General features: G+C 55.3%; 10 protein-coding genes across 10 annotated transcripts; 5 read left to right on the top strand and 5 right to left on the bottom strand.

Annotated features, from left to right (window-relative positions):
• Positions 1–2,086: 2,086 nt before the first annotated feature.
• Positions 2,087–2,575, bottom strand: EV422DRAFT_505178 (uncharacterized protein; the record flags this gene model as incomplete). Its single annotated transcript, XM_053068471.1, has 2 exons — positions 2,087–2,130; positions 2,272–2,575. The coding sequence occupies 2 exons, from the start codon at positions 2,573–2,575 to the stop codon at positions 2,087–2,089; spliced, it is 348 nt and encodes a 115-aa protein (XP_052927340.1).
• A 76-nt stretch (positions 2,576–2,651) lies between these two features.
• EV422DRAFT_523571 (WD40-repeat-containing domain protein) lies at positions 2,652–4,985 on the top strand. Its single transcript, XM_053069926.1, has 7 exons — positions 2,652–2,889; positions 3,224–3,325; positions 3,447–3,614; positions 3,684–3,794; positions 3,864–3,988; positions 4,054–4,352; positions 4,424–4,985. Exons 1-7 carry the CDS (start codon positions 2,758–2,760, stop codon positions 4,657–4,659), a joined length of 1,173 nt encoding a protein of 390 aa, XP_052927339.1. The 5' UTR covers positions 2,652–2,757; the 3' UTR covers positions 4,660–4,985.
• A 541-nt stretch (positions 4,986–5,526) lies between these two features.
• EV422DRAFT_523568 (uncharacterized protein) lies at positions 5,527–6,232 on the bottom strand. The gene has a single exon (XM_053069925.1). It carries the CDS (start codon positions 6,117–6,119, stop codon positions 5,592–5,594), a length of 528 nt encoding a protein of 175 aa, XP_052927338.1. The 5' UTR covers positions 6,120–6,232; the 3' UTR covers positions 5,527–5,591.
• A 1,071-nt stretch (positions 6,233–7,303) lies between these two features.
• On the top strand, positions 7,304–7,951 carry EV422DRAFT_494485 (uncharacterized protein; the record flags this gene model as incomplete). Its single annotated transcript, XM_053067747.1, has 1 exon — positions 7,304–7,951. A coding segment is annotated over one exon (648 nt), but the record flags the coding sequence as incomplete, so codon positions are not given.
• Positions 7,952–8,576: 625 nt separating this feature from the next.
• Positions 8,577–9,227, top strand: EV422DRAFT_523566 (uncharacterized protein). The gene has a single exon (XM_053069924.1). The coding sequence runs from the start codon at positions 8,613–8,615 to the stop codon at positions 9,123–9,125; it is 513 nt and encodes a 170-aa protein (XP_052927336.1). The 5' UTR covers positions 8,577–8,612; the 3' UTR covers positions 9,126–9,227.
• Positions 9,228–13,063: 3,836 nt separating this feature from the next.
• Positions 13,064–15,185, top strand: EV422DRAFT_393966 (DHS-like NAD/FAD-binding domain-containing protein). Its single transcript, XM_053066874.1, has 4 exons — positions 13,064–13,197; positions 13,265–14,502; positions 14,584–14,643; positions 14,737–15,185. The coding sequence occupies exons 2-4, from the start codon at positions 13,323–13,325 to the stop codon at positions 14,961–14,963; spliced, it is 1,467 nt and encodes a 488-aa protein (XP_052927335.1). The 5' UTR covers positions 13,064–13,197; positions 13,265–13,322; the 3' UTR covers positions 14,964–15,185.
• A 1,834-nt stretch (positions 15,186–17,019) lies between these two features.
• Positions 17,020–17,584, top strand: EV422DRAFT_494419 (Frataxin; the record flags this gene model as incomplete). The annotated part of the gene is made up of 3 exons (XM_053067743.1): positions 17,020–17,205; positions 17,278–17,372; positions 17,446–17,584. The coding sequence occupies 3 exons, from the start codon at positions 17,020–17,022 to the stop codon at positions 17,582–17,584; spliced, it is 420 nt and encodes a 139-aa protein (XP_052927334.1).
• A 329-nt stretch (positions 17,585–17,913) lies between these two features.
• EV422DRAFT_505174 (uncharacterized protein) lies at positions 17,914–18,306 on the bottom strand (the record flags this gene model as incomplete). The annotated part of the gene is made up of 1 exon (XM_053068470.1): positions 17,914–18,306. One exon carries the CDS (start codon positions 18,304–18,306, stop codon positions 17,914–17,916), a length of 393 nt encoding a protein of 130 aa, XP_052927333.1.
• A 1,257-nt stretch (positions 18,307–19,563) lies between these two features.
• On the bottom strand, positions 19,564–20,520 carry EV422DRAFT_393983 (uncharacterized protein). The gene has a single exon (XM_053066875.1). It carries the CDS (start codon positions 20,165–20,167, stop codon positions 19,664–19,666), a length of 504 nt encoding a protein of 167 aa, XP_052927332.1. The 5' UTR covers positions 20,168–20,520; the 3' UTR covers positions 19,564–19,663.
• Positions 20,521–22,000: 1,480 nt separating this feature from the next.
• On the bottom strand, positions 22,001–26,513 carry EV422DRAFT_566012 (WD40-repeat-containing domain protein; the record flags this gene model as incomplete). Its single annotated transcript, XM_053072381.1, has 20 exons — positions 22,001–22,084; positions 22,152–22,278; positions 22,368–22,456; positions 22,542–22,617; positions 22,709–22,761; positions 22,834–22,949; positions 23,036–23,275; positions 23,361–23,664; positions 23,779–23,903; positions 23,974–24,170; positions 24,275–24,324; positions 24,411–24,564; positions 24,626–24,717; positions 24,855–24,968; positions 25,078–25,421; positions 25,520–25,632; positions 25,703–25,808; positions 25,880–25,910; positions 26,006–26,202; positions 26,282–26,513. 20 exons carry the CDS (start codon positions 26,511–26,513, stop codon positions 22,001–22,003), a joined length of 2,844 nt encoding a protein of 947 aa, XP_052927331.1.
• Positions 26,514–26,638: the final 125 nt, after the last annotated feature.

Below are 26,638 nucleotides of genomic sequence, written 5' to 3'. Positions count from 1 at the left end.
GTCGGAATCTGTCGAATGGCAGGTATTCGAGGACTGTATTGGCGGTATCGATGGCCTGCATGATAGAACATGTGCATACGCACCAGTCAAGTTGCAGCGTTGCTTTCCCACATACGTCAACAGAGCAAGTGGTGATAGTCTTTGTGGTGGGCACATCAAGAAGCTACATACCACCAAGACACCTTCTCTCTCCTCTCCCAAGTCCTTCCCTGTTACGCTACGCAGGGCTTCCCAACACAAAGTAAGTGCGTATCCCAAAACCTCAGGGCTGACAGCGCCGCACTGGGCGTTGGTGTTATCCATTCGGGGGGTATCCCCCTCCATTGTTGAAAAACGTTACCGTGGTGGAAGACAGGCTATGTGACGCTGCTTGCGTATGAAAGCTTTCTAGGGTTTATGGAAGTATCTTCGGAAAGTGGTTTCTGCTGGGCAGCGAAAGAGGTCCACGGGCTGTCGAACCGCTCCTCTCCACTTCCGTTGTCGGGGACCGATAATCCCGTGACTCATCGTCGACGAAGCGCGCTGTCGATTTTTGCAAACGGTGTCTCCGAACGAAATACTCCCAATCCCTCGCACGACGTCGGGGATCTAGATCCCGGCACCGATTGCCCATAGTGAATGTGCGGACACATCAACTCACATACCTCCGGCCCGCACCAGGCGGCAACTGCGGTGTCAGAGTGTCGACGGCGACATCCACTAGGGAACCGATCGGGAGATATCGTTGTATAGCAGGAAAATCGTGCAAAACGACTTGCATCATATCGGGGTTCCTTTGATATGCCACAATGCCTCAGAATCGGCAGCCATGCAGCATCTCCTGATATCTCTAAGGCTGTGGGGCTGACCGTCGAAGGGTATCGTAACTCCGAAACAGCATGCTCGCTCACTTCGAAGTGACTCAAATAGCCGCTTCCACATGCACGTCCCTCGAATTTCACAACGCTCTTCGTCAATGTGAAGGAGAAGTTACCACCCCTCCTCATGTTGACTGTACCGCCCGTCCGTCTTGGGGATTCAGGCGGGGCAATGCCAATGTCCCGGCCAAATCCCATCCTGCGCTAGGGTGACAAACGAATCCCATCGTTGTCTGAAATCTAACCCATCCAGTACCCCCTCAAATTGAATAGATCTGTGGATCTATATGAATTTCAGGTTGCCGGACTTGGCGCAGCCAGCTCGCCACAGCGGAGCGGTTGATGTATATCCAGGATGCGTATGAGCGCACATAAACTATCGCTTTCCCGAATGCAATTGCACAATATACGGGTAACACCGCACGCCCGCAAAAAAGCCCGATATGATGTTTGTGTTCCTTTGCTTCCAATGAAGCATCACCGAAGCACCGTCTGTTACCAAAAGTGTACGACGGCGACCGTCCGAGCAAATGGTGGATGTGCTTCTCGAAGCGAAAGTTTATGGGGCTGCCCAACATCGGTACGTTGGCATAGAGTGGCAGATACACGTTGATGGAGGAGGTAGGAGGGGCAGCAGAGCATTGTGAGCCCCCTTCGTTCAGTGCTGTGGCATTTTTCGGTTTTGTTGGACCTTGATCTTGGCTTATGACAAATACAAACTCAATATGGCGTTATTCACATCAATCCGGGTACAAATTTGAGCTGGGTGGCATCACGACGAGCGTCGAGGTTGCTCTCTCTCCGTAACAAGACAAGGCACTCAGCGAACGACTGGGATCGAGGCCTCCTCTGGCTCTCGCATACCATGAATGGTGCGGGCTTTTTCATGAACGGATGCATACCTGTCCTTTTGTATGTGTGTTCTGCGTCTCGTAGGACCTACTTCAAACCAGCGCGACGCATTATCATATTCTCATTTCATGTCTCATTCCCTATGCGTCTTTGCATATAGCATACATATCTGCAATAGCCATCAATGACGTGCACGGGGTTCATCTGTTTTCTGACCCAACATCTATCCCCAAGAAAATGCAATCTAAATCTGACCCTTAGCCAGCTATTTATAATCGCGATCCCATATGTGTAGGTCGTACGCCTGCTGCTGCTACGAAAAAGGATTTCAAAAATAAAAGAACGGACGGGTATGGAACAAAATGGTGTGATTCATCCTAGGTCCACGATGCAAAGTACTTGCGCATCAGCGATACCGTCACTATGAGGAGGTAAAATAAAGAACAAACGGTTCAGCGGTCGGTCCATAGGGTTCGTTTATCGGCGGGGTCTTTCAGTCTGCTTCACACTCCACCCACGCCCTAACCCGAACCCCACAAAACTCCCCTAAACCAAAACTCACCATACCGCCCGGCCATCTTCGCCAACATCGGCACCAAAATTGGCACAAGCATGACAATCGCCTGCGTGGAATCGAAATCGAAATCGAACGGACTACCCAGGCTGTCGTCGGAGTAGTAACCGTCTTCTGTGTCTTCGTCTGAATAGTCTGAGGAGGTTGGGGAGGATTCGCTTTCTGCGGGGCGTTGATGGGGTGGTGGTGGGGCGCGATTGTGTTCGAGATGGGAGGAGGAGAGGGAGGACAGGTGCAGGCGGGAGGAGAGGGAGTCGGCGGGATGGTGGGGGGTGGCGGCGGGGGTGGACATTGTGTAGGTTCCGGGTATTGTATGATTTGGGCTGCTTGGATTGTGAGAGAGCAACGCCGGAAGGTTTGGCGTCTCCTTCAGAACTCAACTTTCCAACGCATTTCTCACCGTGTTTCTCTGACATCACCACCCATCAACGGCGTACCTCCTCATCCCCCTACACATTCCACCCGCCTGCAATAATGTCCTCAGAGACCCCTCGCGAACTCTACAGCTACAAGACGTCATGGCCGGTCTACGGGCTCAACTGGTCGCAGCGGCCGGGCACGTTCAGGATGGGGTTGGGGAGCTTTGTGCCCGATCGGTCGAATAAGGTTGGTTTGGGGATAAGGGGTTTGAAGAGAGAGGGGTGAGGTGCTGGCAGGGTGGAAGAGTTGGGACGAAGTAGGGTGGAGGTGGACGTAGTTGGGCGATGGGCGGATGGGGAGGGGATGGTGATGGGCGGGACGGAGGTGGCTGGGTACAGGGATGGGGTTGAGGACGGATGGCGGGCATGCAGTTTCTGGCGCGTCAGCGACCTCTCAGCACGAATGGGAGTGGGGGAACCGGCCGCCCCTTCTCGCTGAGAGCGTTTCCAACCGGACTATGGTGCATCATGAGCTGGTGAGACCCTGTTGCAACACTCACTGACTCCCTTTCCACTGCTAGATCATGGTAATCGAACTAGAAGACCGCGACGGCGACTTCGTCCGCGTCGACGAGATAGAGCAGCAGTACCCGTGCACAAAACTGATGTGGAGTCCTGACAAAGTGCGTATATAGGTGAGGCGGGGTACGTTTCTCCTCTTTCCCCTTTATACGTTCGGGATATTATACCATGCGTTTCGCGCGACAGAAGATCAAACGGGCTAACATCCCGTGTTTCTATCAGTCATCAACATCCCCAGACCTCTTCGCAACAACCGGCGACTTCCTCCGCATCTGGCAAATGACCTCCTCATCCGATCCCGACCACGAGTCGCAGCGGCGGCGACGACCGCCTGGTGGACAGGTCATTGCGCCTGTTGCTGTGTTGAAGAATCAACGGAGGACTGATTCGGTAGGTGATGAGAGATTGGGAATGGGGTATGCGAAGGGGTTGTATTGGTTGACGTTGACCGGTGTATAGAGCGGACGAGAATTCCACGCCCCGATAACGTCCATGGACTGGAATGAGACGGATCCGAGTATGGTTATCACGAGCAGTATTGATACCACGTGTACTATTTGGGACATCTCGGTAACGTTCCGTGTTCCGCGTTCAACAGTGGGTTTGATTTCCGCTTGCTGACGACTATGCAACGAGTAGACACAACAAGCGAAAACGCAGCTGATCGCGCACGATAGGGAGGTGTACGATGTGGCGTTTTCGCGCGGGAGCGATGTGTTTGCGAGTGTTGGGGCGGATGGGTCGTTGAGGATGTTCGATTTACGGTATGTACAAGCGGGAGATAAGAGGTGCCCAGCCGCTGCATCTCATACACGAACCCATCACACAGAAATCTCGAACATTCCACAATCCTCTATGAAGCTGGCCCCGTTCCCTCCGAATGCCGGATCCCCATCTCTCCTCCGTCTTCCTCAAATTCCAACACAACAGAAATCCTCCCCCTCCTCCGCCTCGCCTGGAACAAACAAGACCCGAGCTACATCGCGACCTTCCAAACCGACTCCTCCGCGATACTGGTGATGGATATCCGCGTCCCGGCGATACCCGTTGCGGAACTGAGGGGCCATGCAAGCCTGGTGACGGCGGTGGGGTGGGCGCCGCATTCGGGGGGGCATTTGTGTAGTACTGGTATGTGGCGTTTTGAGATGTGCGATTGTTCAAATATGGTTTTCCTGATATATCGATTTCCATACAACAAGGTGACGACAAACAAGCTCTGATATGGGACATCTCCGCCCCAACCCCCACCTCATCGAAACTCGCGTCCTCTCCAACAACCACCCCGTCAACGTCCGGCAACAACAAACACATCATAACAGACCCGATCCTTGCCTACTCTGCCGACGAACCGATCAGCCAAATGAGCTGGTCCGCAGCGGCGCCGGATTGGGTGGCAGTATCCGCGGGCTGTGGTATTCAAGCACTGAGGGTTTGAGCCGTGGGGATGAGAGGATTGGAGGGAGATATGTAAAGGAACGGGCGAACTGGAGCTGTGAACTTATTTGGGCGATGTTGCCCATGGATATTAGCCCATGAAGGAAAAGGTGTACATCCGGGAGGGCAAAAGGATGTGGGAAATAACGAACTGGTGGGGCCAAGCCGTCGCGTAAATGAGAAGTATACCCTTTGTTGTGCAATCTGTGTACATAGTGCTTTGTTTCTATTGGTCCATCAAAACTTCGACGTCTGTCACCCAATGATGTTTCCAGTCCCCACATTAATCACGTTCGCAGGAAGAAGCGATAAAGGCGTGGTTCCCTTACTCTCACCGGGGTTGGCAGAAATTGTTGCACAGAGAAAAGGAGCCCATGAACATACAGTAGCTCAACGAAATGACATCGTTTACACCTAGTCCGTTGGCAGTCGCTAACGTTGAGAGGTGGAGAAGCCGTCGTCGGGACTGCAAGTGAAGGAATTTGACAGCGCCTGTCAAGTCGGAGTCAGTGACCTGAAGGATATTTGTCGGACACCTCGACATACAATATTATGTCAAGGCCATATATCGCAACACTCCGGAAAAGCTTCTGTTCGCCAGCCCCACAGCCATCGACGAAGGTGACAAACAGAAGGAAGAGCCACCACTGTTTGGTGATGCGGGGTGTTGAATTCCATCAGATGATCCACAGACCGTAAGGAATCCGTTGATTAGACAACGTAATACAGATAACTGCTTTAGGAAGCCGTCGCCATCCAATCAAGAGCAGGTGTCACTAGGGGCATTTCATAGATGTATGTCCTGCAGAGTATAATGGCTCCCTTCCTACGGAGTCATGTGCATCCCGCAAACAGCCAGATGGAGCTTCCCATTCGCAAATCAAAAGATTAGCTACCCATGCTACCCGAGGACATTGACGGCGAAGATTAAGTTCACATCGTTCTGAACGTCTGGTTATTATACCTTGCATTAGCGCTTTGTGCTGCTCTCATGCCGTGCCTTGCCTTTTGAGGAAAGCCTCTGGCACTGTTCTGACATCCAATCTCTGCGACTCGACGTATGTACTGTAGGTCTCTCAGGGGAATAAGCATTTTCATAGTGCACTCAGAGGCGCCTGCGCGTCTTTCCCTTTCCTGATGATGTGCTTTCGGTGTGCGAGAACAACAAACCTTCACAACGTTGGACACCAAACACAAGGCTGCGGCACTAGCGACACTCCGTAACCAGCAGCAAAGGGTCCGCATTGCCGCCCTACAGCTACGCTCTGTAGCAGTCCAGGGGACCCCGCTGTACTTCCACACCCAGTCAACACCCTCCCAGAACCATAATGTCCTTACGACGTGGGGAAAACACCCCGCTGAGCCCATTACCAAACCCTTCCCAACTCCCAGCCCAACCCGTCTCCTCCTCCGACCCCTACCTTGTCCTTCCCGCCCCGCCCGTCGTCGCACCCCGCCCATACCCGCCCGTTCGCAGAGACTCCATAACCGAGGTTCCCAAGCCTGTGGTGGACTACTCCGCCGTCATGTTGCAGAAATTGAAGCTGGAGGAGGGACTGAAGGGGAAAGCGCGGGAAGTACGTGCGGGCGGGGTGGGCGGGCTTGCGGTCGGCGGCGGTGGGGGTGGAAACGACATTCGACCTCTAGCACTTCGCGAGAATGGAGTGCCGGACTCTGCGGGCAGGGTCCATTTCACCTCAGCAGCAGCAGGAGGCAAGCAAAATGGCGTAGACCCCACAAGCAACGTATCACGGCTTCCGGCTGGTTCCCCGTTCACAGGCCCACCATCGATCCTCAAAACAGGGTATCAGACCCCCAATGTGGACTTGAAAGCGGCGTCCGCAGCAGGGTATATCAGCGACAGCGGAAGCGAGGGTATGTCGGATTATGACGACGAGTCGGAAAGCGGGTCTCCGACTGAAGATGATAGCGATGGGTCCTCGTCGGCGGAATCTTCGTCTGGGACAGAGTCGGAGGAAGATGATGACGACCATGCTGCGGAACGAGCGCCAAATCGAGAACTGGACAGAAAATTGAGCGTCAAACAGCAGAAGAGGCTATATTTGTGCGGGTTGACGACTGAGGAGGAAGAGGCTGATATGAGTTTCGGATTGGGGAGTGAAGAGGGCGTTACTAGCGGTCCCGTTGAAACGCAAGAGGATTATGACCCGCAGCCAGGGCTGGAGAATGCGACGATTGCGGATTATCAGGAGGAGGATATCGACGGGTTGCTGGTCACATTGGATAAATACATCACCAAGACTCGGAACTCTCGACATCCGAAGCCGGCTGTTCCAGCATCACCGAATCCTGCAGATCCGCTGGTTGGATTGAGGAATATCCAGACAAAGGCGCCCCCCTCTTGGGCGATCGAAGCTAGCACAGCCGCTTTATCGCCTCCTCCAGCGGCCGCGGTTCCTCAGGTGATAGGCAAAGGCACTGAGAGCACGTCCACATCGTCAAGTAACCCCTTTAGCAACATGATTCGCAAGATCATTGACAAAGCCGACATGAAGGATACTCCCATTCTGAATCCATCCGATATTGGCACAGACACAGCACGACCGGCAGACGCAGCAACGACAACTACGAGCGCAGAAGACAAAACCCGCCTCGCCCTCGCCAAACTCAGCGAAGCCAACGTCATGAAAATCACCACCCGCATCTACATCGAAGACGCACGCACATTCAAAACCCTCCTCCTCACCTCCCTCATGTCCGCCCAACAAGTCATTGACGAAGTTGTCTCCCGCTTCCACCAGGACGCGTCACCGGACTGGACGATCTTTGAGCTGTGCAATGATTCTGGGATAGAGCGGCCCTTGAGGGAGTGGGAAATCGTCACGGATGTAATCTCCGCGTGGGATAATACCAGCGGAAAGGGCGCGGGTAACGCGATCGTGATGAAGAAATACGGGTTCAAGAACACCGTCTCGGCGAAATCGATTGCGGGCAAGTATCCCCGCGTGCAGGGGTGGATGCACATGGAGAGTAAACCCGGCAAATGGCAAAAACGGTTCTTCGCCCTGCGCGAAGCCAACCTGTACTACTACAAGGACGCGGACCAGTCCTCGGCGTCCGAGACCCTGTTCTGCGGCCTCAGCAACTACGACGTGTACACTTTGTCTTCAACAAAGGCGCGGAAGAAGAAACCGACCCGGTTCTGTTTCGCGCTCCGGTCGACGGACTCGATCTCGCTTTTTGAGAATAAGCAGGACTATGCACGGTTTTTGTGTGTGGATAAGGAGGAACGGTTCTATGATTGGGTGCTTGCGATTAGGTTGGCGAAGAGTGAGAAGACGTTCGCGGATTTTCCGGAGCTGTTTGTGGATTTGGAGGGGGTTTCGGAGAAGGCGAGGAAGCGGAGGGAGAAGGGTGGGGTGACTGCCACGACGGCGGCGGCGGGATTGAAGACGAGTGGAGGCGTGTTGGTCGAATTGGATCAAAACGAAGGGCATAAACCGGACTCGACGCTAACCTCCACAACCCAACCCCTCATTCGCAAAAAAACCCTCATCCACCCCCCACAATCCCCATCAACAACCCTCCTAAACATCGACACCACCAAACCCCCCAAACCCGCCTCCTCAGCGCTCTACCGGCACCCCTCCGCCCGGGTCCCCCACCCCCGCCCGCGCCTCCTGCGCACCCAGACCGACCCGACCCACTCGGCCTCCGTCAGTGAATCAGAGCATGAGACGCATCACCGGCTGTATAGGACGGAGAACGAGTATGAGCGAGACGAGGAGGATGATGACGAGGAGCCGTTGCTTGTGCGGCAGATGCGGCACACTGGTAGGGCCGGGGTCGGGGTCAGTACGACAATTGGGAGTACGAGGAGTACGGCGAGGAGGGCGCATACAACGGATGGGAGGAGGAGACGCGGGGAGGAGGAGGGGACGTCGCAGTCGGAACGGGAGGGTGGTGGGAGTGCGAGACGACGTGGGGGAAGGGATGAGAATTCGGATAGGGATTCGGAGCCGTTGGGGAAGTTGTTCGAAGGGACTTCTAGAGGAGTGCGTAGGGATGGAGAAAGTGCGAGTACGGGTGAGCACCCGAGAGTACGCAGATCGGAACGCCCCGCAGCTGGGGAGGTATCCGAACGCGAACACAGAGACAGAGACAGAGATGTGGATGCGGATAGGGAAGAACGACGGCGGCGGGAACGTGAACGTGAACGTGAACGCGAACGTGAACATCGGTCCCACCACCAGACATCCCACCACACGCACCCCCCCGCCACCCATCCGGACCCACCATCCGACCGCCATCGCCGCCGCGACCGCCACACCTCCGCCGACCACCCCACCCCAACCTCCACCCGCCGCACCAAACAGCGCGACCCCACCCGCGCCGACTCCCTCCTGTCCCCGTCCTCGGATCACAGACCAACCCTCCTCGACCGGATCCCTAACGATACAACTACACCGTCATCGTCGGCTGGGTTACGGAGATCGAGGACGATAAATAAAGGAGGGGGAGGGGAAGCGGGCCCATTGATTGATGTGAGTGACGTAAATAATTGTCGGACGTGTGGGTGTAGTGAGTATAGAAGGGGGAAAGGGCGGGATGGGGGGGTTTGTTATCATTGGTAAGTCTCTTCTGGATTTGGGGACCGTGTTTTGTGGGTTTTACTAATACTGGGGGTTTTTTTCTGCAGTCATCATGTGCATAAGGACAACAATTGAAGGAGCGGAGGACATCAGCGCTTTCGGGATAGCACACCCTTTGCAACATGGGTGATTGATGATAGGCGTAGGTTACTGTCCGTAGGGCTCTTTGAAGCGGCGTATTGGGGATGTGTAGATAGATGGATGTTTTTCTGGTCTCGTTTTGACCGCTAATAGATGACGAATAGTGAGCAGACTGGTTTTTGGGCTTGCTACCGGGGTTTTTTGGGTTGAGTAGGTTAGGTGTTTAAACGAGTCCTTGCGTGTTTGGCGTGAGGACAGCGTGTCTGCCCAGTCGGACTCTGAAAACTTTCTGCACCACGTCGGCCCACTATCACCGGGCTCACTATAACGGGATACACCAAGGCTATGTCCCAGGAGGAGGAACCCGCCATCCTGGAGAACAAGAATATGCCCTTCGTCAGTCTACTAAAACGTCCGTAAAAGCAGGCAGTCCTCGACATTGAGGTGCAAGCCTCATGAACCACCTCTGAACTCCGGTTAATTTCGAAACCCCAATTCCCAACACATTGCAAAGCAACAATGTCAATCACACGCCCCCTGCCACCCCACTCTCCTGGCAGCATGCGTTCTCCATCCCCACCAGCCCAACCTTTCATGATATTCAAGATCATACAAACCCCGACGGACGCCGGATGTGCGTTCTTGGTCGGGACGTTGGCGTTGTGTTCCGAGCCGAAAGCCAGCATAGCTAGCAGCGGAGAGGGATACGGGGATGGAGAGGGAGGGCAGGGAGATGTGATGAGTGTGTTTAGGAGGGTTGTTTGTGGGGTTTTTCGGGCGGAATGGGCGAGGTTTGTCTTTTGCCCTGTTTTCATGCTTGAACTGATGTATGTGACATATGGAGGTTTCTAATACTTTTTTTGATAGGGTGAACGGCACCACAGCACCGACGCCAAAGATAACATTCCGCGACATGACAAAGACTCCGGCCCCCGAAGCGCAGTTTGGCGGGCTGCGGTGTACCGTCGATATTGATTTCAATATCCCGACGACGACCGTAGATGCTGGGGTGGAGGATGTGGTCTATGATTGGGAATGGGGCCAACATGCATTGGGGCGGTTGGGCGGGATGAGCGAGGCTGCGGGTGGATTGGAGATCCGGGAGGGGATAGGGGTGGGGAGTGGGGGGGGATATGCTCCACAGAGACGACGACACCTCCCAAACGGTACTCACGGCACACCAGCACCACTCCCGAAACGCACGCTGTCACGACACTCGGACGAGGAATGGAGCGAGTCGGTCGCGTCTACTTCTTCGAAACAGCGCGGCGGTGGGAGTCGTACGGCTTCACCTGTTGCTAGGAAATTGCTTGGGGTTGGGAAACCCGCTTCTGTGGGGAAGAAAGCGGAGTTATCGTCTACAACGGACTCGGAGAGGACACCGGCGAAACGGCGCACGGTCTCGCCTGCAGCCCGCAACCTGAAGGCGAGACTCATTTCCGCGCCGCAAGACATGACGGATGAAGAATGGACGATAGCAGAACGTCGCAGGATGTTGCAGGCTGCTGGGAAGTTGACAGTGCTGGGAAAAGCTACGAGCGGATTGGAGATACCGGCACCGGGGTCGACGGAGGAATCGACAACGTCACCCGCGAAGCGACGCACGGTCTCTCCTGCAGCTGGGAAACTGACAAGCTCCGCGCCGAAGAAATCGACAAGTTCACCGGCCGAACGGAGGAAAATGGGGCATGGGCCTTTGGAGGGCGCGGAAACGGACACGTCGTCGCGACAGAGTTCGCCCGCTACTTTCGTTACCGCGAATACGGATACCACGTTAATGCAGGGAGGAGATTTGCCGAGAGAGAGTCCAGCGGCCATACGACGAAACCGTCTGGCAGCGTTGATAGCGAGACGCGGGTCATCGGAAAGTCAGCTCGCTGGATCGGGCCCCGATTCGACGGACTTGTCGTTGTCGTCCCTGGAGTGTACGTCTGCACCCGCGTATTCGTTGCTCCCGTGGCGGAGACGAGCCAATAAGGGGGTTTGGATCCCGACTTCGGCGGAGGTCTTGGCGAAGGAGCGGAGTACCGCTGTCGACGCTGGAAGCGAGGCGACACCGCCGCCGATGAATAGCATGCCGGTCAAACCAAAAACACCCTCGAAACCCTCCACTCCGCGCGCTCGCCGCAAACCGCCATCCGCACCCACCACCCATACAATCACACTCACCCGCCCCCCAGATACCTACACCCTCTTCCTCGAAGACAACCTCCACTGGACCTGGCTCCTCTTCACAGACTCCCAAAACGAACACCTACTCTACCGCCTACACACCGACGCGATGGGGAGGGTATCCGGACTCACTCTTGTGGAGTTCACGGTCGAGGTTGATACCGATGGCACGTGGGGCTGGCGGCCGAGGGTCGGCGTGGAAGACGGCGGTGAAGAATTCACTGAACAGCTGCTTAACTATCATGATACCCAAGCCTACCGTGACGCGTCGGATAGCGATACCACCGACACCGAATACGCGATATACCCACCCGCACCGATAGCCCCTGAGACCACATACACACCCCTGCTGAAGAAAACCGGCCTCCCGCCATACCTCTGCACGACGATCAGCGCGCGATTACAGGCGCTTGCGGAGGAGGTTGTGGATTCGGTCGAGGGGATAGTGCCGACAGTGGCGGAGGAGGCTGGGCTGGAGGCGTATGGGGCTGTTTATTATGTGGTATGTTATTTGCAATTCTTCGAATTTGTGGGCATTTGGTTCTGATATTGGACTTCTTTGGGGGGATAGAATCAAACCTCAGCCAACAGCAGTCGACACCCGCACGGAACGGATCTGATGCGGTGGTTGGAGCGGTATAAGAGGAGAGTTGGGGCTGTGGAAGGGGATGGGAGTATCGGTGTTGAGGCTGCACAGAGTGAGGTTGAGGCGGTTGTGGAAGATCAGGGGGAGGCTGGTGATGAAATGGATGTTGGTGACGTCGGCGTGGTTGATGAGGTGGAGGGTGAGACACTGGCTACGGATCATGTCCAAGACAGCGCTGAGATGGAGGACGTCGAGACGCAACCGGATTCCGAGCCGCATGATGATGCCGTACCAGTGCCTTCACAAGATCACCCCGCAGATGCACACGTAGACGCGGCCGACGATATACCCGAGACGAACGACACGGTGCGCGAAAAAGTGATGCGAACTCCATCAAGGGCGAAAATGAAACCCGTGCGCGACGTAACGGAAGATGAAGTGGAAGAGGATGCGGTTACCCATGGTGAAGCGAATGTGCATGATGGTACGACGGGCGGAGAAGCTACATATATCTCAGCCGAATCACATATACCCAAACCGGGCAACATGACACCCGCGACGAAACGCAAACGTAAACCGCAAACCGCGTCCGAATCAATCGAGGACGCTGTCGGGGAAACCGTATTAGCACACGCGACCCCCTCAACGAAACGCAAACGCAAATCCCACCCCACATTCGCCGCAGATGAGGAGGCTGGCCAGGACGCTTTCGTGGCCGATGCGACGTCCGTGATGACCAGATCGAAAACGGGCTTCCTCATCTCGCCGAAACGCGACCAGGTGCCTGTGGTTGTGATCGAGACGACGCCAAGGTCTCGAAAGCGACCAGAAAAACATGTCGCAGTGTCCCCAGAGGCGGATGAAGCGGAAACCTCTGGGTTGCACAACGGAAGCCTATCAGAACCTGCCACGACCGATGAGAATCCGAAGCGGAAACGGGGAAATCGGACGTGTCGGGAATGTGGGAGTGGAACCTGCTGGGGCCATTGGCCGCGCGCCTCGTGCGAGATGAGAGACGTGGCCGCATCGCCAGAGGCGGGTGAAGCAGGGACCTCGGCCTTGCACGACCAAAGCCCCTCACAACCCGGTACGGTCGGTGCGAAGCCTAAGCGGAAACCAAGGACTTGTGTTGAATGTGGGAGTGCAACTTGCAGGGGTCGTTGGCAGGACAACGTATGTGAAGCATTACAAGTCTTATCACCAGAGGTAGAGATGTCTGTGCCCAGTATCAAGAAATCAGCAAGGCGACGTTTGGCGGGTATCTCCCCTGCGGCGCTTGACGACGCGGAGATCTCTGGCTTGCAAGATCAAAGCCCATCAGAGCTCGATACGACCGATGACAAGCCAAAGCGGAAACCAAGGACCTGTGCTATCTGTGGGAGTAATACTTGCAAAGGCCGTATGATACGCGCCTTGTGTACAGAATGGTGCGGAAAGCGGATGGCCGCGCTCCGAATGGTGAAGAAAGGAAAAACTTGCGATGTCTGTGGGAGTGGAACCTGCAAAGGCCGTGTGAAGCGCACGTTGTGTGAAGAACTACAAGATGGCAAGCTGACGGTTCCTGCGACGCGCAGGGTGAAAAAGAAGGGCGCGGGGGAGGGCGTGGGAGAGGTGGAGACGTCTCCATCCCCGATCAGGAAGTCCCCGAGGCGACGGTCGGAGGGCATCCCCTCTGCGACCGTCACTGCAGAGGGGAGGGGTGAAGCGAAGGCTGTTGCTGAGGTGGAAACGTCTCCATCCAAGAACAAGAAATCATTGAGGCGCCAATCGGATGCCATCTCCTCTGCGAAGTCTGATGCGGAGAAGAAGGGCGGTCCGGGGCTTGTGGTTGAGATTCCAGCAACACCGAAGAGGCGGTTGATGCGGGACGGGAAAGTTGGGCGGGCATCCAACGGATCAGTCGATGTGCAGCCACACAGACGAGCTCCTCGGCACCCCACAACCCCGACGCCAACAAACCTTCCCTGCCGCGCTACCCCACGTTCCAGTACGGCCAGCCCGTCCCCTCGCCGCTCCTCAACGGGCAATTGCATAACTTTCACCCCCACCTCTTCCGACTTCACCACTCACCTCCAAACAATCGCCACAACCGTCTGGTCCTCCCGCAACCTGCTCATCGGCATCGGGGCGGGCGTCTCGACCGCCGCCGGCATCTCCGATTTCCGATCATCCGAAGGGTACTACCACACTGCGACGGGCAAGGAAGTCAAGAAGGGTCTAGATGCGAATGGGTTCTTTGACCATCCGGAGGAGGCAGCCAGGGCGATCTATAAAGTTGGGGGGATGCATGCGAAGGCGGTTGGAGGCGAGAAAAGCACGACGGCGTTTCATGAGATGGTTAGGTATTTGGAGGGGGAGGGGCACTTGTTGAGGCTTTATTCGCAGAATATCGGTAGGTTGATTTGGGGCGGTTTGAGTGGATGTGTGTGCCGTGGAGCAAAGGAGTGTGTACTGAGATGTGCGCCTTTCGCAGACAATCTCGATCAACTCCTTGGACTGGGGGACAGGCTGGTGAAGATGCATGGCGATCTATGTACGTTTCTCGGTGTCGATATGTTCCTCTTGTCAGCAGGGTCAAGTTTTTTTCCTAACATTTCACATATGTTTTCCTCCTTCTCTGCTCCAGACCACCTCCGCTGCCCCAAATGCTCGCTCGAAACACCCCTCCCCTGTGCTTACGAAAAGTTCTGGGCGCAAGATTTCGACAAAGGCCCGCTACCCTTCTGCACGAGCTGTGCGAAGTTCGAGGAGGCACGGACGGAGGCGGGCAAGAGGAGCTGTGGACGTGTGCCGGTGCTGTTGCCGGCGATTGTGAGATATGGGGAGGAGCATTGGAATGGTATGTTTCGGTGAACAAGGGATCGTCGCAGGGGAGCACGGGTGTGGTTTGTTTTGTTTTACGTGGATCTCGCAAGTTTATTTGGCCGCCATTTCCCATTCATTATCTGGTCCTTACACAGGCGAAGAACTCTCATCCAAGATCGATGCCGACATAGGAAAAGTAGACATGTTGATGGTCGCAGGCACGAGTCTTCGCATTCCCGGGTTCAAAGCATTCGTCAAAACCGCCTCTGACGCCGTTCGGGGCCAGGGTCGTCGCGGGAGTAACGGCCATTCAAAAACAGCTACCATCTCCCAAACGGCTGTAGCAGATTCTCCAACAACAGGGCATACATCCGCAACAACAAATGTGGAGGCCGAAACAGAAACAACAACAAATAACACCACCGCCACACCATCCCTGACTATCTTCATCAACAATGAACCCACCCCAGAAGTCTCCAAACTCTTCGACTATCACTTCCTCGGCCCCACGGACGTCTTCGCGCGCGCTCTCTCGCAGAAATTGCGAGAAATGAGCCGCCGGTCGTGGATCCAGGCCCTGCAGACGCATGGCTTCGACGTCAATGATGAGCACGAGAAGGTGATGCATGGCAGTGTCATGGGGCAGAGGGAGGAGGAGTGGGGATGGGATTGGCTATATGTGGAGGAGAGCGAGGGGGAGGAGGGCAGGTGGTGTAAATGGTGGTATAGGAAGGAGGCGGAATGAGGGCGGTATTGGGAAAAAGGAAGAGGCATGGGAATGCCGACCTCGGCGTGGCGGTTGGCCTGTAGTGGAAAGGCATCCATTTGTACAGGTTCAGGATGGCGGTTCTCATTTTTTGGAAGGCGTAGTTTGCGCCGTTTTTTACAGTGTACAATTCATACGAGGCATTTTGTGGGAGATACATTTCTGACTCAGCATCAAGCATACATACTATGCGGGGTCTGACCCACTCGATCGCTTCATTCCAGTTTGGTCGCTCTCTTGAAATGCCCGCAGATGTGCGTCGTCAGTTCGGTTGCGTCACCGAGTGGTCGGGTTTTCCTGCGATCGTATGACCGACACCCCGCCCGCGCTTGCCGGTTCAGAAAAACCTGTCCCGCATTCACAAAGGCATCGAGGCCTGCAAGAAACAGAACCTCAGAGGCCGAGTAGTTCCCCACCCGCTTCCGAATAGTCTGTTACGGCCCCAGTTTTTGGAAGAGTTGTCGTGGTGTCCAAGGCTGTCCGCCAGAATGATACTCGGCGACGAGGTCATACTTTATGCAGACTTGTCCAGTATTACCCGAGCCGCAGCTCTCCTTCGTGTATCGCAATACACAGAACTTCCACCCGACGAAAAGCGCATGTCTCTTTCTAGTCCTTCTGGTCGTTCGGCACGTTCCATGTCTGGTACCGCTTGCAAATCGAGTGGTCCAAAAGACATATCGCCGACGTGTATGGCGCCCGCCAGTCTCCGCACCACCAGAACTACAGTCTTGTCCTGATATATGGGAGAGATCCCACTCCAGACATATACCTTTCGCCGCCTCGTCTTGACCTGAATTTCACCCACAACGTCGGTAACCGCAACCAACACCGACGAGGAGAAGCATCTCTCAGGGCTGGTAAAATCCTAAGTTCTGAGAGTCCCCTAGTAGTGCTTGTCGGGACTCCGTCGTTGAGCGTGCCGAGATGCTCACGACAGTCTATCACCGGAAATTGTGCGTCGGAGTTGACTCGGTCCACACATCGCCGGGGCTTGCGCGTCCAGTAACTCCCGTTGCGCTTCATGGGACGATTGGGCACCCGAGACTTGCTTCCCTCCGGCCATTCTTTCGACATCAACTGCCCACAGTCATCACCTACCACGACAATGGCCTCCCAGCGGATAAGCAGAGCTTTCAGCGCCGTGTTCAGACACTCGTGGCGCGTCAAACCGCCGGCGTCCCGATGCTCTGCGTGTGGTGATCGCATTTATGGCAAGCTCACCGCTCACCAACTAGCAGCCAATGCGAACACTTTCTCAACGACACCAATACGCCATAAAGCACCCTTTCCCCCAACCAATCAAATCGATGATACGTATGTATGCTTCCGGTTTTCATGGTACTCGTGGTCAAATGGAGACCTACTTCTCTGACGCTGGCAGGTTGTCCTCCACTTCTAAGACATCCGCTCACAGATCGCGAATACCACACGCTAGCTGACGGCGTCATGGAATATCTGGAGCACACGTTAGAGGAGATAGGGGAGGAAGCCAACATCAATGGGTTTGATGTTGTGGTAGCGGTAAGATGCTTGGTTGAGGAAGCATACCCTACTCAGAGGCAAGCACTCAATCCTTGTGCTTTTCCCCCCCAGGCTGGGGTTCTGAATCTGTCCCTGGGCGACATGGGGACATATGTTATTAACAAGCAACCACCAAATAAACAGATATGGCTTTCTTCGCCAATAAGGTACGTTCTCTCAAATGTTCTGATAATGCGTATCTTTATACCTTAACGGTTGGGATTCTTTCTGTACATGTAGTGGCCCGAAGCGGTTTGACTATGTCCCAGGAACGAAACATTGGACGTACTTACGGACGGGGGAACGACTTGCTGACTTACTATCAGCAGAGCTGTCCGCGCATCTCAAACAGGAGATTAGGCTATCGGAGGACATATAGAGCGTAGTATAATATGTAGGGTTGCAGCTAGTGTATGGAGGGCAGGGGGCGGGATCACGAGCGCTTCGGCAAATCGCTCGGGTAAGAGATATAATGCACAAGAAAGGGAGGTCTCCACCCATTGGCAGACTAATACTAGCGCTATAGCCGTTAGCTCCCTAGAGGGATAGCGGATTTAACGTGCATTCCCGACGTGACCAAATGTTTTCCCTTCTGATTGCGAGTTCCCAGAACAATTGGAAAGCCAAAATCGGGCGTGACGCCCACCCACCAAATCAGTTGAAGAAGCTGGTCAGAGGGACGCAGCCGGTTGATCCTGTAGACATCAATCAGCCCAGCCATTTGACCACGGTACCGTCTTCGTCTCGATCTTTGGTTACCACGGCCAAGGGCACCGAAGTCGCGTACGGCAGATCCATGAAGACCGCCTCGGGAAGCGGAGCGCGACGGCCAGCTTGACGTTCTCTGGTCATATCTTCTTGTATAGGTTCCCTGCGGAATCTTGCCAACGGGTGGTTCGAGTGAATGTCGTGCGACTCGCGTTTGCCTTGGTATTGGATCGGAAATCCGGCTTGAATGCCGCGGGCTAACTGGTCGATCTTGGGTTGGTTGGGAAAGTCCAGCGTTAAGGGACGTAGTGCGGTGACGGTGATAGTCAACGGAATACGGTAAACGTTGGCGATCAGGAGTTTGTCAGCCACCTCGAGTTCCGCGACGGTCATCGTGGGCTCGGGGAGTGGATTCAGTGGAAGCTTGTACAAGATCATGTCACGGGTGGGCGTCAAGGGAATCACGGCAAAGTTTCAGGCGCAATTCAGAAGGCTGGATCGCGACCCCTTGACGGGCGTTGTAATCTTGCACCGCTGCATAAACCACGTCGCCCGGGCGGTCCTCCCTGAAGTGGGGTAAGTCTTTATTCTTGAGTGCGACCGCCGCGACGGGGAAGCGTCTCGCTCCTTGTGGTCGGCGGTAGCCCGAGCCCTGCGGGCGCCTCTCGGGGTGGGCGTTGTAGCACGCGTGGTCCCGAGGTGTGGATTCGAGATCATTGCGACAAGTTCATACAAACGCCGGTTGAGTGTCCACGATGGTGCAGGAAACCACCTTCGAGCTCGAATGCGTTCTGAGCGGATATTCTTTCCCCATTGGCCCTTATCTTCCAAAACGTTCGGCGGCATAACAAGATGGCGAACCGAAAAGCAATGGAGCTAGCGATGGCGGCGGCACTTATATGACCAGTGTTGCTGCGACCCGCCTGAAGCTAGCAGGAAAGATAATCGGAACATCCGATATTTTTCAGGTTCTTCCACCATTGGAAGGAGAAGACGAACCCGGATGAAACTAGGGCTTCCGTTGTCCTGATATAATCGCATGGCATTCCATTTTGATTCCCTCTGCGCGCTTTCACTTGAGTCCCCAAAACCGCACAACACCCTGACGACCTTTTCCCAATCGCCCCAGCGACGGTCAACTTGAGGTCCAAGTCATTCATCCGCTGGCAGTTGGCAAGTACGGGGCCGATCCGTCGTTTCCTTTGACAGGTACTGAACGAGGCCCGCAGCTCGATGTATCGGATCCAGCGCACGGCCCCCAGATACGACGTCGCCAGTGTTTGAAATGAATGTACTCCGTCCAACAGTCCATCTGCAAAAGAAGCGTCCCATTCTTGCAAACTAGCATACCATCGTGGGGCACTTGCGTGTCGAAACCGGGATTCGGCCAGGTTGGTTGTGGGCCATCAACTTTGCACATACCGATGTTCGTTTGGGCATTGCGCTTGCCGCAGATTTGTGGAGAAGAACGAAAAGAGGAGGGGCAGGCGAACTCCACATAACGAGCCAGGTGACACGCCTGGTCGCACGGAACCCGATTCGCAGCCATGCCAAAGCATGCTTCGACGATGTGGTATGTCTCAGGAATCCAGCATACCACATCGTCGAACCACCCTTGACAATCATTCCGTTAATCATTTCAGATGGTCGTTTGAACCCCGTCCAATTTGAGTCGAGAATGCCGGGGGCTATGAAGGTCATTTCAAGATCGCCGTGATTTCAATCTATCCACCACTCGTCGCCATCTCAATCAGAAGACCACAGGGCTCGAGCTGGGACTGCGGGGGCGGTGCTGGCTGCTGATGATTGTTTCGGGGGTCGCGGAACGCCTACAGAAACGAGTTTCTCGTCCTCGGTCGATTATTCCCATTCTTCCTCCATCTACAATGGTCGTCATCGAAAGCGTTGCGGTCTGATCCGCATTCCACATCTTGGGACTCGCACGATTCAAAATGGAATGTTTTCGATTCAGTAATGAACACAAACTCATGGAAGGACAAATGTATGTCTCAGACGGTCGTCGTCCGGGTGGATCCGCGAATACAGGTCGAACCCGCTGCCGACGTGGGAAACATACGCCGAAACGACTTTCGCACGACCTGGGTCCGCGCTCCGGCGATATTCTCTCTCCTTCCGAAGGTGATAGCCGAAAGGCCCGCGGAATATCAAGAGATCTGAGGGGCTTCGCATCCACAACACACCATGCAACAAGAATCGTAGACAGTCTACCAGGTAGACTACGATACGAAGCCATGGAAGGATGCGCCCGCTGATTTCGACATCCACTTCCGCATATCTATTATGCTTCCAGCAGACTTATTCCCAATACAACTCGCTCGTGCGGAGTTGAATGACAAAGGTCTAGCCGTCCGTATGGGCACCCACGTGATGGTAGTCGATAATTATGATTTGCCAACAAACCGACACATACCGAGCGCTTCCAGGAGGAACTTCAAGGGCTTCAACTCAATGACACCGGCGGTCGAGGAGGTGTGAGGTTGCCATTCTTCACAATAAGGTCATTTTCGTGTACAGATGCCTTCCCGTGACAGTTAGAAACCGCGCCGTGTATTCCGTCCCTGCCGCCGGACTCGTGACATGTTGAAAGTCGCACTGGCCTCACGGCAGCGCACGGCATACCTTCCCAAATGCTGGATGGCGCAAACGCACACGTCAAGGGACATCCATCCCCGCATGTCGGCAATGTCTCGAGGTACAGCGAGGAGTCCTGACTTCATGGAATCCACTTTTGCAACCACCGAAAGCCGGCGTTCCAAAGACGCCCTTCGAATCCAAACGTATTCTTTCATAGTTCTCTCCGTCGGATATATCGGCGAAATATCGGCGAAATTCACTGTCTTCCGGATAAACTCATTGCTAGCTCAACTGGGGTAGGTTGGCGTCCACAGAATAAAAACCTTCGGAGCCAAAAGCTGTAACCTTCAGGCGATGCATCTGACGCCGCTTGGAGCAGTGCTTGCGACTCCCATTCTGGTCTATAATCAGGGATACGCCGGCCCAGTGGAGTAACGTATATGCCCACTACTTGAGGCCTTGCATAAGGTCATTGGAGATTTTTGCGGTTGTGAGTTGGAAGCGCTCGATCACGGCACCGTATCGCCAAAGTCGGCCGAGGTATGTGCGTGATGTTGGCAGGACTTGTGATATCCACGCCAGGTTACCGACGAGCTTCTTGTAATCCTTCGCAGGGCAGACGGGTTTATCGGCGATCGCGGCGAGTAGTTCAAGAATTTGTTGTTTCTTGTCCGCTGGGACCGAGATGGTTAACGACCGCAGATCAACGGGACGCTGTTGATCGATCGCATGCATTTCCATACGCCGCCGTCCTCCCTGCCTGCGAACATCCATCTATCCCAAGTCTCTGGTTTGCTGCTCAAAACCACGTTTGAGAGGTATTCGGCGGAACAGACACACCCTGTGACCGATAAGAAGTACGATCCGTCCCGTCGGCTTCCCGCCCGGACAGTGCCCACCTCATATCCTTTCCCAGCACGTTGCGTTCCGGACTATGTTGACAAGGGTTGACAGCTTGTCCGCACGCGTTTGACATGAGGAACTGACCGAAATAGCGTATGCAGTCGGGCAGCGATTTAGGTGTCGTTGGTCCACGTAAGCGGTAGCGCAAGTCGTTCCGATGAGGGTGGGAGGGGTCGGTCTTTGGTGTTGTGTTATCGCTGAAATCTGGTTGCGATGGAGCCCGAAAAATACGAGCTGGGCGCTTGAGAAGTGCGGGCAGTGTGAGGCGGTGAAAAGAAGAACTTACATTTAATCGCCCACGTGACTTTCCTCCCTTTAAAATGCGCTCGCCGATTACGTTCTTCAAAACGCGAAATACACACGTCGCATTGTACAGTATTCTGAATTATTGAGGCAAACGATGATGTTCCTCAAATACATACAATAGACAAAAAAATGCAAGACGCTTTCGCTGCTATGCAGGTTTTGTTGCCGCACTTGCCAATAAGCACAGGGCGCCCTCTCCAGACCTTCTCAACAACATGATACAAACGGCATTGTGCTGTAGCAAGCAAGCCATCATCTATCCGCCCAACGTATCCCCTCCCCATCACATCTCCTCCCCCTCCTCATCAATATTGCTCTCCCGCATGCTAATTGATTTGCCTACAATAAACTGCTGCGGTCTTGCCTCCTGGAACCAAGAATCAGATATGGGCCAAAAAAAAGGCACCCGAAACAACAACCCCCCGCAAACTAACCCGTCCCCTTGCATGCCGCATCACAATCGGCTGCGCGTACACATGTCCCCGCAACCGTTGCCCGCCCTGCTGCCCGCCGTACTGCCGCGGCTGGAAACTGATGTTGAGCCCGCGGGCTCGGACGTATCTACGAAGCGTAAGCGAGTCAGTATATCCATCCACCATTATTCTCATTTGTACGTCGTGTTGCGTGTGTGCATGTCTGAAAAACTCTACCTCGACGGCTGGAACAGCGTCCGCGAGCTGGACCCGCCCGCGCGCCCGGGTCGGAGGTCGAGGGGTAAGGGCAGGTTTTGGAGGTTGAACTGCGGGGCCCAAAAAACAAAAAAATCGATCAGCGGTCGTTATCAGATGGGAGATATCACATCCTCTGTTTTTTTTTGTACTCACATCATGCATATCGTGCTGCCGCCCCCACCCACCGCGCTGGGCCAGTTTTGAGCGTGTCATGCGGCCGAAGGTTGACCTGGAAGTTGTTCAAAGCGTCAGAGATGGACATGGGGCAGCGGGAGTGTTGTTGTGACGGAGATTGGAAATGGGTGCAGGGGAGATCTTACATATCATTAAACCGGATGCCAGACTGGCCAACAGTCCGATGCGCGATCATCGGCTGGAAAAAGGAAGATATGAGATTCCTGCGTACTGCAAACGCCACCCTCATCTGCGGGGTCCAAGCACGCACCCGATTATCCCTCGTCTCATCCGCCGTCGTGAAATTCGGATACCCCGCGTCCGGGCTAAGATCCAGCACGAGGTCACGCAGAAAGATCGGTTTGAGGTCCCTGTTCGCCTGGAAATCTAATCGAAAACGCAAGGGGGATCAGTTTCCCGTCATGTGAGAACCCCCCCCCCCCCGCCACACTGTCCAAAAACCACAAAAAAACCTCTCAAAAGCTTCATCTGCTCGCTCGGAATAAAATGCAACACCTTCCCCCTCGGCATCGCCCCCGCGGCCCCCATGCGTGCCGCCCGCATCTCCTCCTCGAGCAGATACGCCTCCTCGTCCTCGTCGTACTCGTTCTCGTACCGCATCCCGTCGGAGTAGATGTCGCGCGCGGGGCCGAGGTACGACGGCATGTTCTGGCCCGGGCGCGCGTAGCCGTGGCGCGGGTCGCTCGGTGGGTCTGGTTTCAGAGAGAGCCCGCCGGTTAGCATAATGTGCGGTGGGGGGCGAAGATAGGGAAGAGATGGAGATGGGGGGATACGTACACGCCCCCCTCCTCCTCGGCCTGAAATCCCTCAAGTTCAAATAAACACCCCCGTCCTCTGCCCCTCCCGTCCCGGCCCCGAGCCCCCTCCCACCACCACCCCCAAGCCCGCCCCTCGCCGTCAACGTCTTCTGATCCAGCTTCTTGAACCCCATCCCCGCCAACGCCTCATCGATCGGCTTCCCCTGCCGGATCATGTCGAATAGTGCGTCGGCGTGGGTGCTGGCGAGGGCGGTGAAGATGTCGCGCGGGTGGTAGGGGGTGCGGAGGAGGAGGCGGAGGAGGGTTTGCGGGGGGATTTCTTTCTATGAGGGCGTTGAAAGAAAAAGAGGGAGTGCGAGTGGGATGGGATAGAAGACGGGTAAGGGATTGGAGGTAGGAGGGGCAGAGGAATGGGGATATGGATGTGATCTACGCACCCGCTTCATATTACTTTCCAGCACAGCCGGATCAACGCTCGGGAACTGCTCCACGAGCGTCTTCAAGAAACTCGGCGCCACAAGTCCATGCTTGATCAACGAATGCAGTTCCGCTATCGTGACCCCTATCAACACCCCAAAAAAAGTTCAGCCATCCCTTAATCCACCGCATCCCCCCCGCACCTGTAAACTCACGCGTGGTCTCCACCCCCTCCTTCATCTCCTCCACAAGCCCCTCAACCAACTCCGCATCCTCCGCAGACATCACCCGCCCTTCAACCCCCGGTGGTTGCCCTTGAGCAGCGTGACCCTCAGCCCGCGCGCTCCGGATCGCCGCCCGCGTCTCGTCGTCAAGCGATTCTTCAATCAGGCGTTCCATCGACCGGCGTTGCCTGCGTGAGAGATGCGGGTATGAGTTTGCCGAGCCATGTTAACAAGCACACCTCCTCGCTTCCACCACGTTGGAAGTGAGGTGCTATGCAGAACAAACCCGTACCAATAATCAGGTAGATCCTCATCCTTCGCATTCGTTTTGATATCAAAGAACTAAGAAAAAAAAACAACCCGTTGAATCATCTCCCATCCCATCCCCGTCGGGGTAACAACAACCACGATGACCCTCCTCCACTTACCAGAACCCGATTCTGACACACACAACACATGTCCCCGCCCTCGCCCACGTGGATCGCCGTCACGGGTGCGGGCACGTTGATCTGGAACAGGAGGTCGCCGCGGCGGGTGGACCAGAGGCGGCAGGTTGCGTCTGTGCTGCCTGTGATCAACATGCTAGTGGGAAGGGGGGTTAGTGTGGTGGAGTGGTGGGGGTGGGGGGAAGGGGAGAGGTTACCTGGAAGTGTTGTTGAAGCATACGGAGAGGACTGGCCCGTCGTGGCGGTAGGTGAAGAGGAGGTCGCCGTGGTATCCGAGGGTGATGGGTGCCTGCGTCCAAGAAAAATCGGGCACAGGCAGGATCAACACACCGCTCTTGCCTCCGTCTTTAACCCCGCCGAAAGAGAATCTCCCCTCCCCTTCCCCCCCCTCCCCCCCCCCCCCCCGGAAGAGTCGGAAAAACATACATCACCGATCTTGTACCCGTGCATATCACCCGCGAGCATCTGCGCCTGGAACATCGGGTCGTCCTCATCAAGCCTGATCATGTCATCCATCTTCTGTTCTTGCTTCCTGCCTTCCTATCCACCCCCAAATCCCAATCGAAAGGCTGTAGTGTTGGTGAGGGGCCCCACATCGGGGAAGGGACGAGCATGTAACATCCAGCCCTCTTGTCTCGATGTAACCCACCTCGATCTCCGCACACACGCCCTCCCAGTCCCTGCCCCAGCTCGTCACATTCCACACCTTCGCCGTCCAATCCCCACTGCCCGTCGCCAACAACCTTCCATTCGCGCTCGCCTTGACCGCCAGGATCGCGCCCGTATGTCGCGCACGTTCATCGATGTCCTCCGGGGTGCGTGTCTCCTTCTCCGGCCAGTGGGGTTCCGGGGCGATGCTGTCGATGAGGACCTCGTGGGTGGTGTCCCAGGCGGAGGCGTGCCCGTCGGCGCGGCCGGTGATGAGGCGCGCGGGGGTGAGGTCCAGGCAGCGGATAGAGGTGGGGTGGCGGATGAAGGTGTGGACGAGGGTACCTGTTGCGGAGATAAGGGGGGTGTGTGTGTGTCAGTGGCCAGGTTGCGATTGGAAAATTGTGTTGATGAAAACCCATGTCCGCGGCACACACACTTACCCGTGCGCCAGTTCCACACCTGCACCCGTCCATCGTCCCCGCAGGAGTATACCAGTTTGCTGTCCTCGGAGAAGCGGACTTGGTAGATGATGCCCTTATGTGCTTCAATCACCCTGGAATCAACATGCAATCATTAAGGCTTTGAATATCCATATCACAGATGTGTGATATTCAAATCCATACTTTTCAGCCTTGCTGGTCTTGACGTTCCAGATGACGACGCGCATGTCGTCGGCGCCGGTTACGAGGAGGGCGCCTTTGGGGTCGAAGCGACAGTCGCGGATGTTTTCTGTTGGTTTGGGGTGGGTGGTCAGTACCAGTGTAGAGGCCAAAAACGGAGATTGTGAGGAGGAACTGTACCTCGGTGGACACTGCCTGTGTTTCTCCCGAACTTGATGCGGTAGGGGTGTGTGCGAATGAGACTGTGAGTGCGAGCGTGTCCCCATCCTCCACCAACGCTCATCTCTCACCCCCCTCCCGTCATACCTTCTGCTGAATAGTCAACGTATCAAGTCTCCAAATATACACAATCTTGCCGACACACGTCGCCAACAAATTCGCCGGCAAGCAGACATCAAACCCCGCAATGAGCGCATCCACCGCCAGCGCTCTCTGCAGCGTGGTAGTCACAATAATCCGGTTCGCGATGCGCACGTTGAGGCCGCCGAGGGATGCGTCCACCGCTAAGGCACGCGAGGAGATGATTTGATCATCAGTCAATAACCCTCAGACTTCAATGATGATAAGGAATGGTAACCGCACCTCTGATTCCAGCAGTTTTGGGGACATCGGTTGAAACCAATGAGTGAGGTGTAGCAGCAGTAGCAGTAGTAGCCTGACGAGATCCCGGATAGGAGAGTCCGCCTCGTGCAGAAGCTGGCGGGGGTTGGGGAGTGAAACCGGCGGGACGGGAGGATGTGGAGGGACCTGCTGATATTCTGCGGCGGGAGGGGCCTGCGGCGGCGAAGGAAGTGGGTCTTCGTTCTGCGTACATAGCTTGGATATATATGGTATGTCTGTGGGAGGAGGAGGGGGGGGGAGGAGGTAGCCTAGGGCAATGGGATGATACGCAGGCTCTTCTGAGGAATGACACTGAGCAATGTCCGATTCCAACAGCGC

Source organism: Fimicolochytrium jonesii, assembly GCF_025526975.1.
Source record: "Fimicolochytrium jonesii strain JEL569 chromosome Unknown EV422scaffold_6, whole genome shotgun sequence".
Taxonomy (NCBI): domain Eukaryota; kingdom Fungi; phylum Chytridiomycota; class Chytridiomycetes; order Spizellomycetales; family Powellomycetaceae; genus Fimicolochytrium; species Fimicolochytrium jonesii.
The sequence above is the reverse complement of the archived record's forward strand: the minus strand, read 5'-3'. Positions and strand labels throughout refer to the sequence as shown.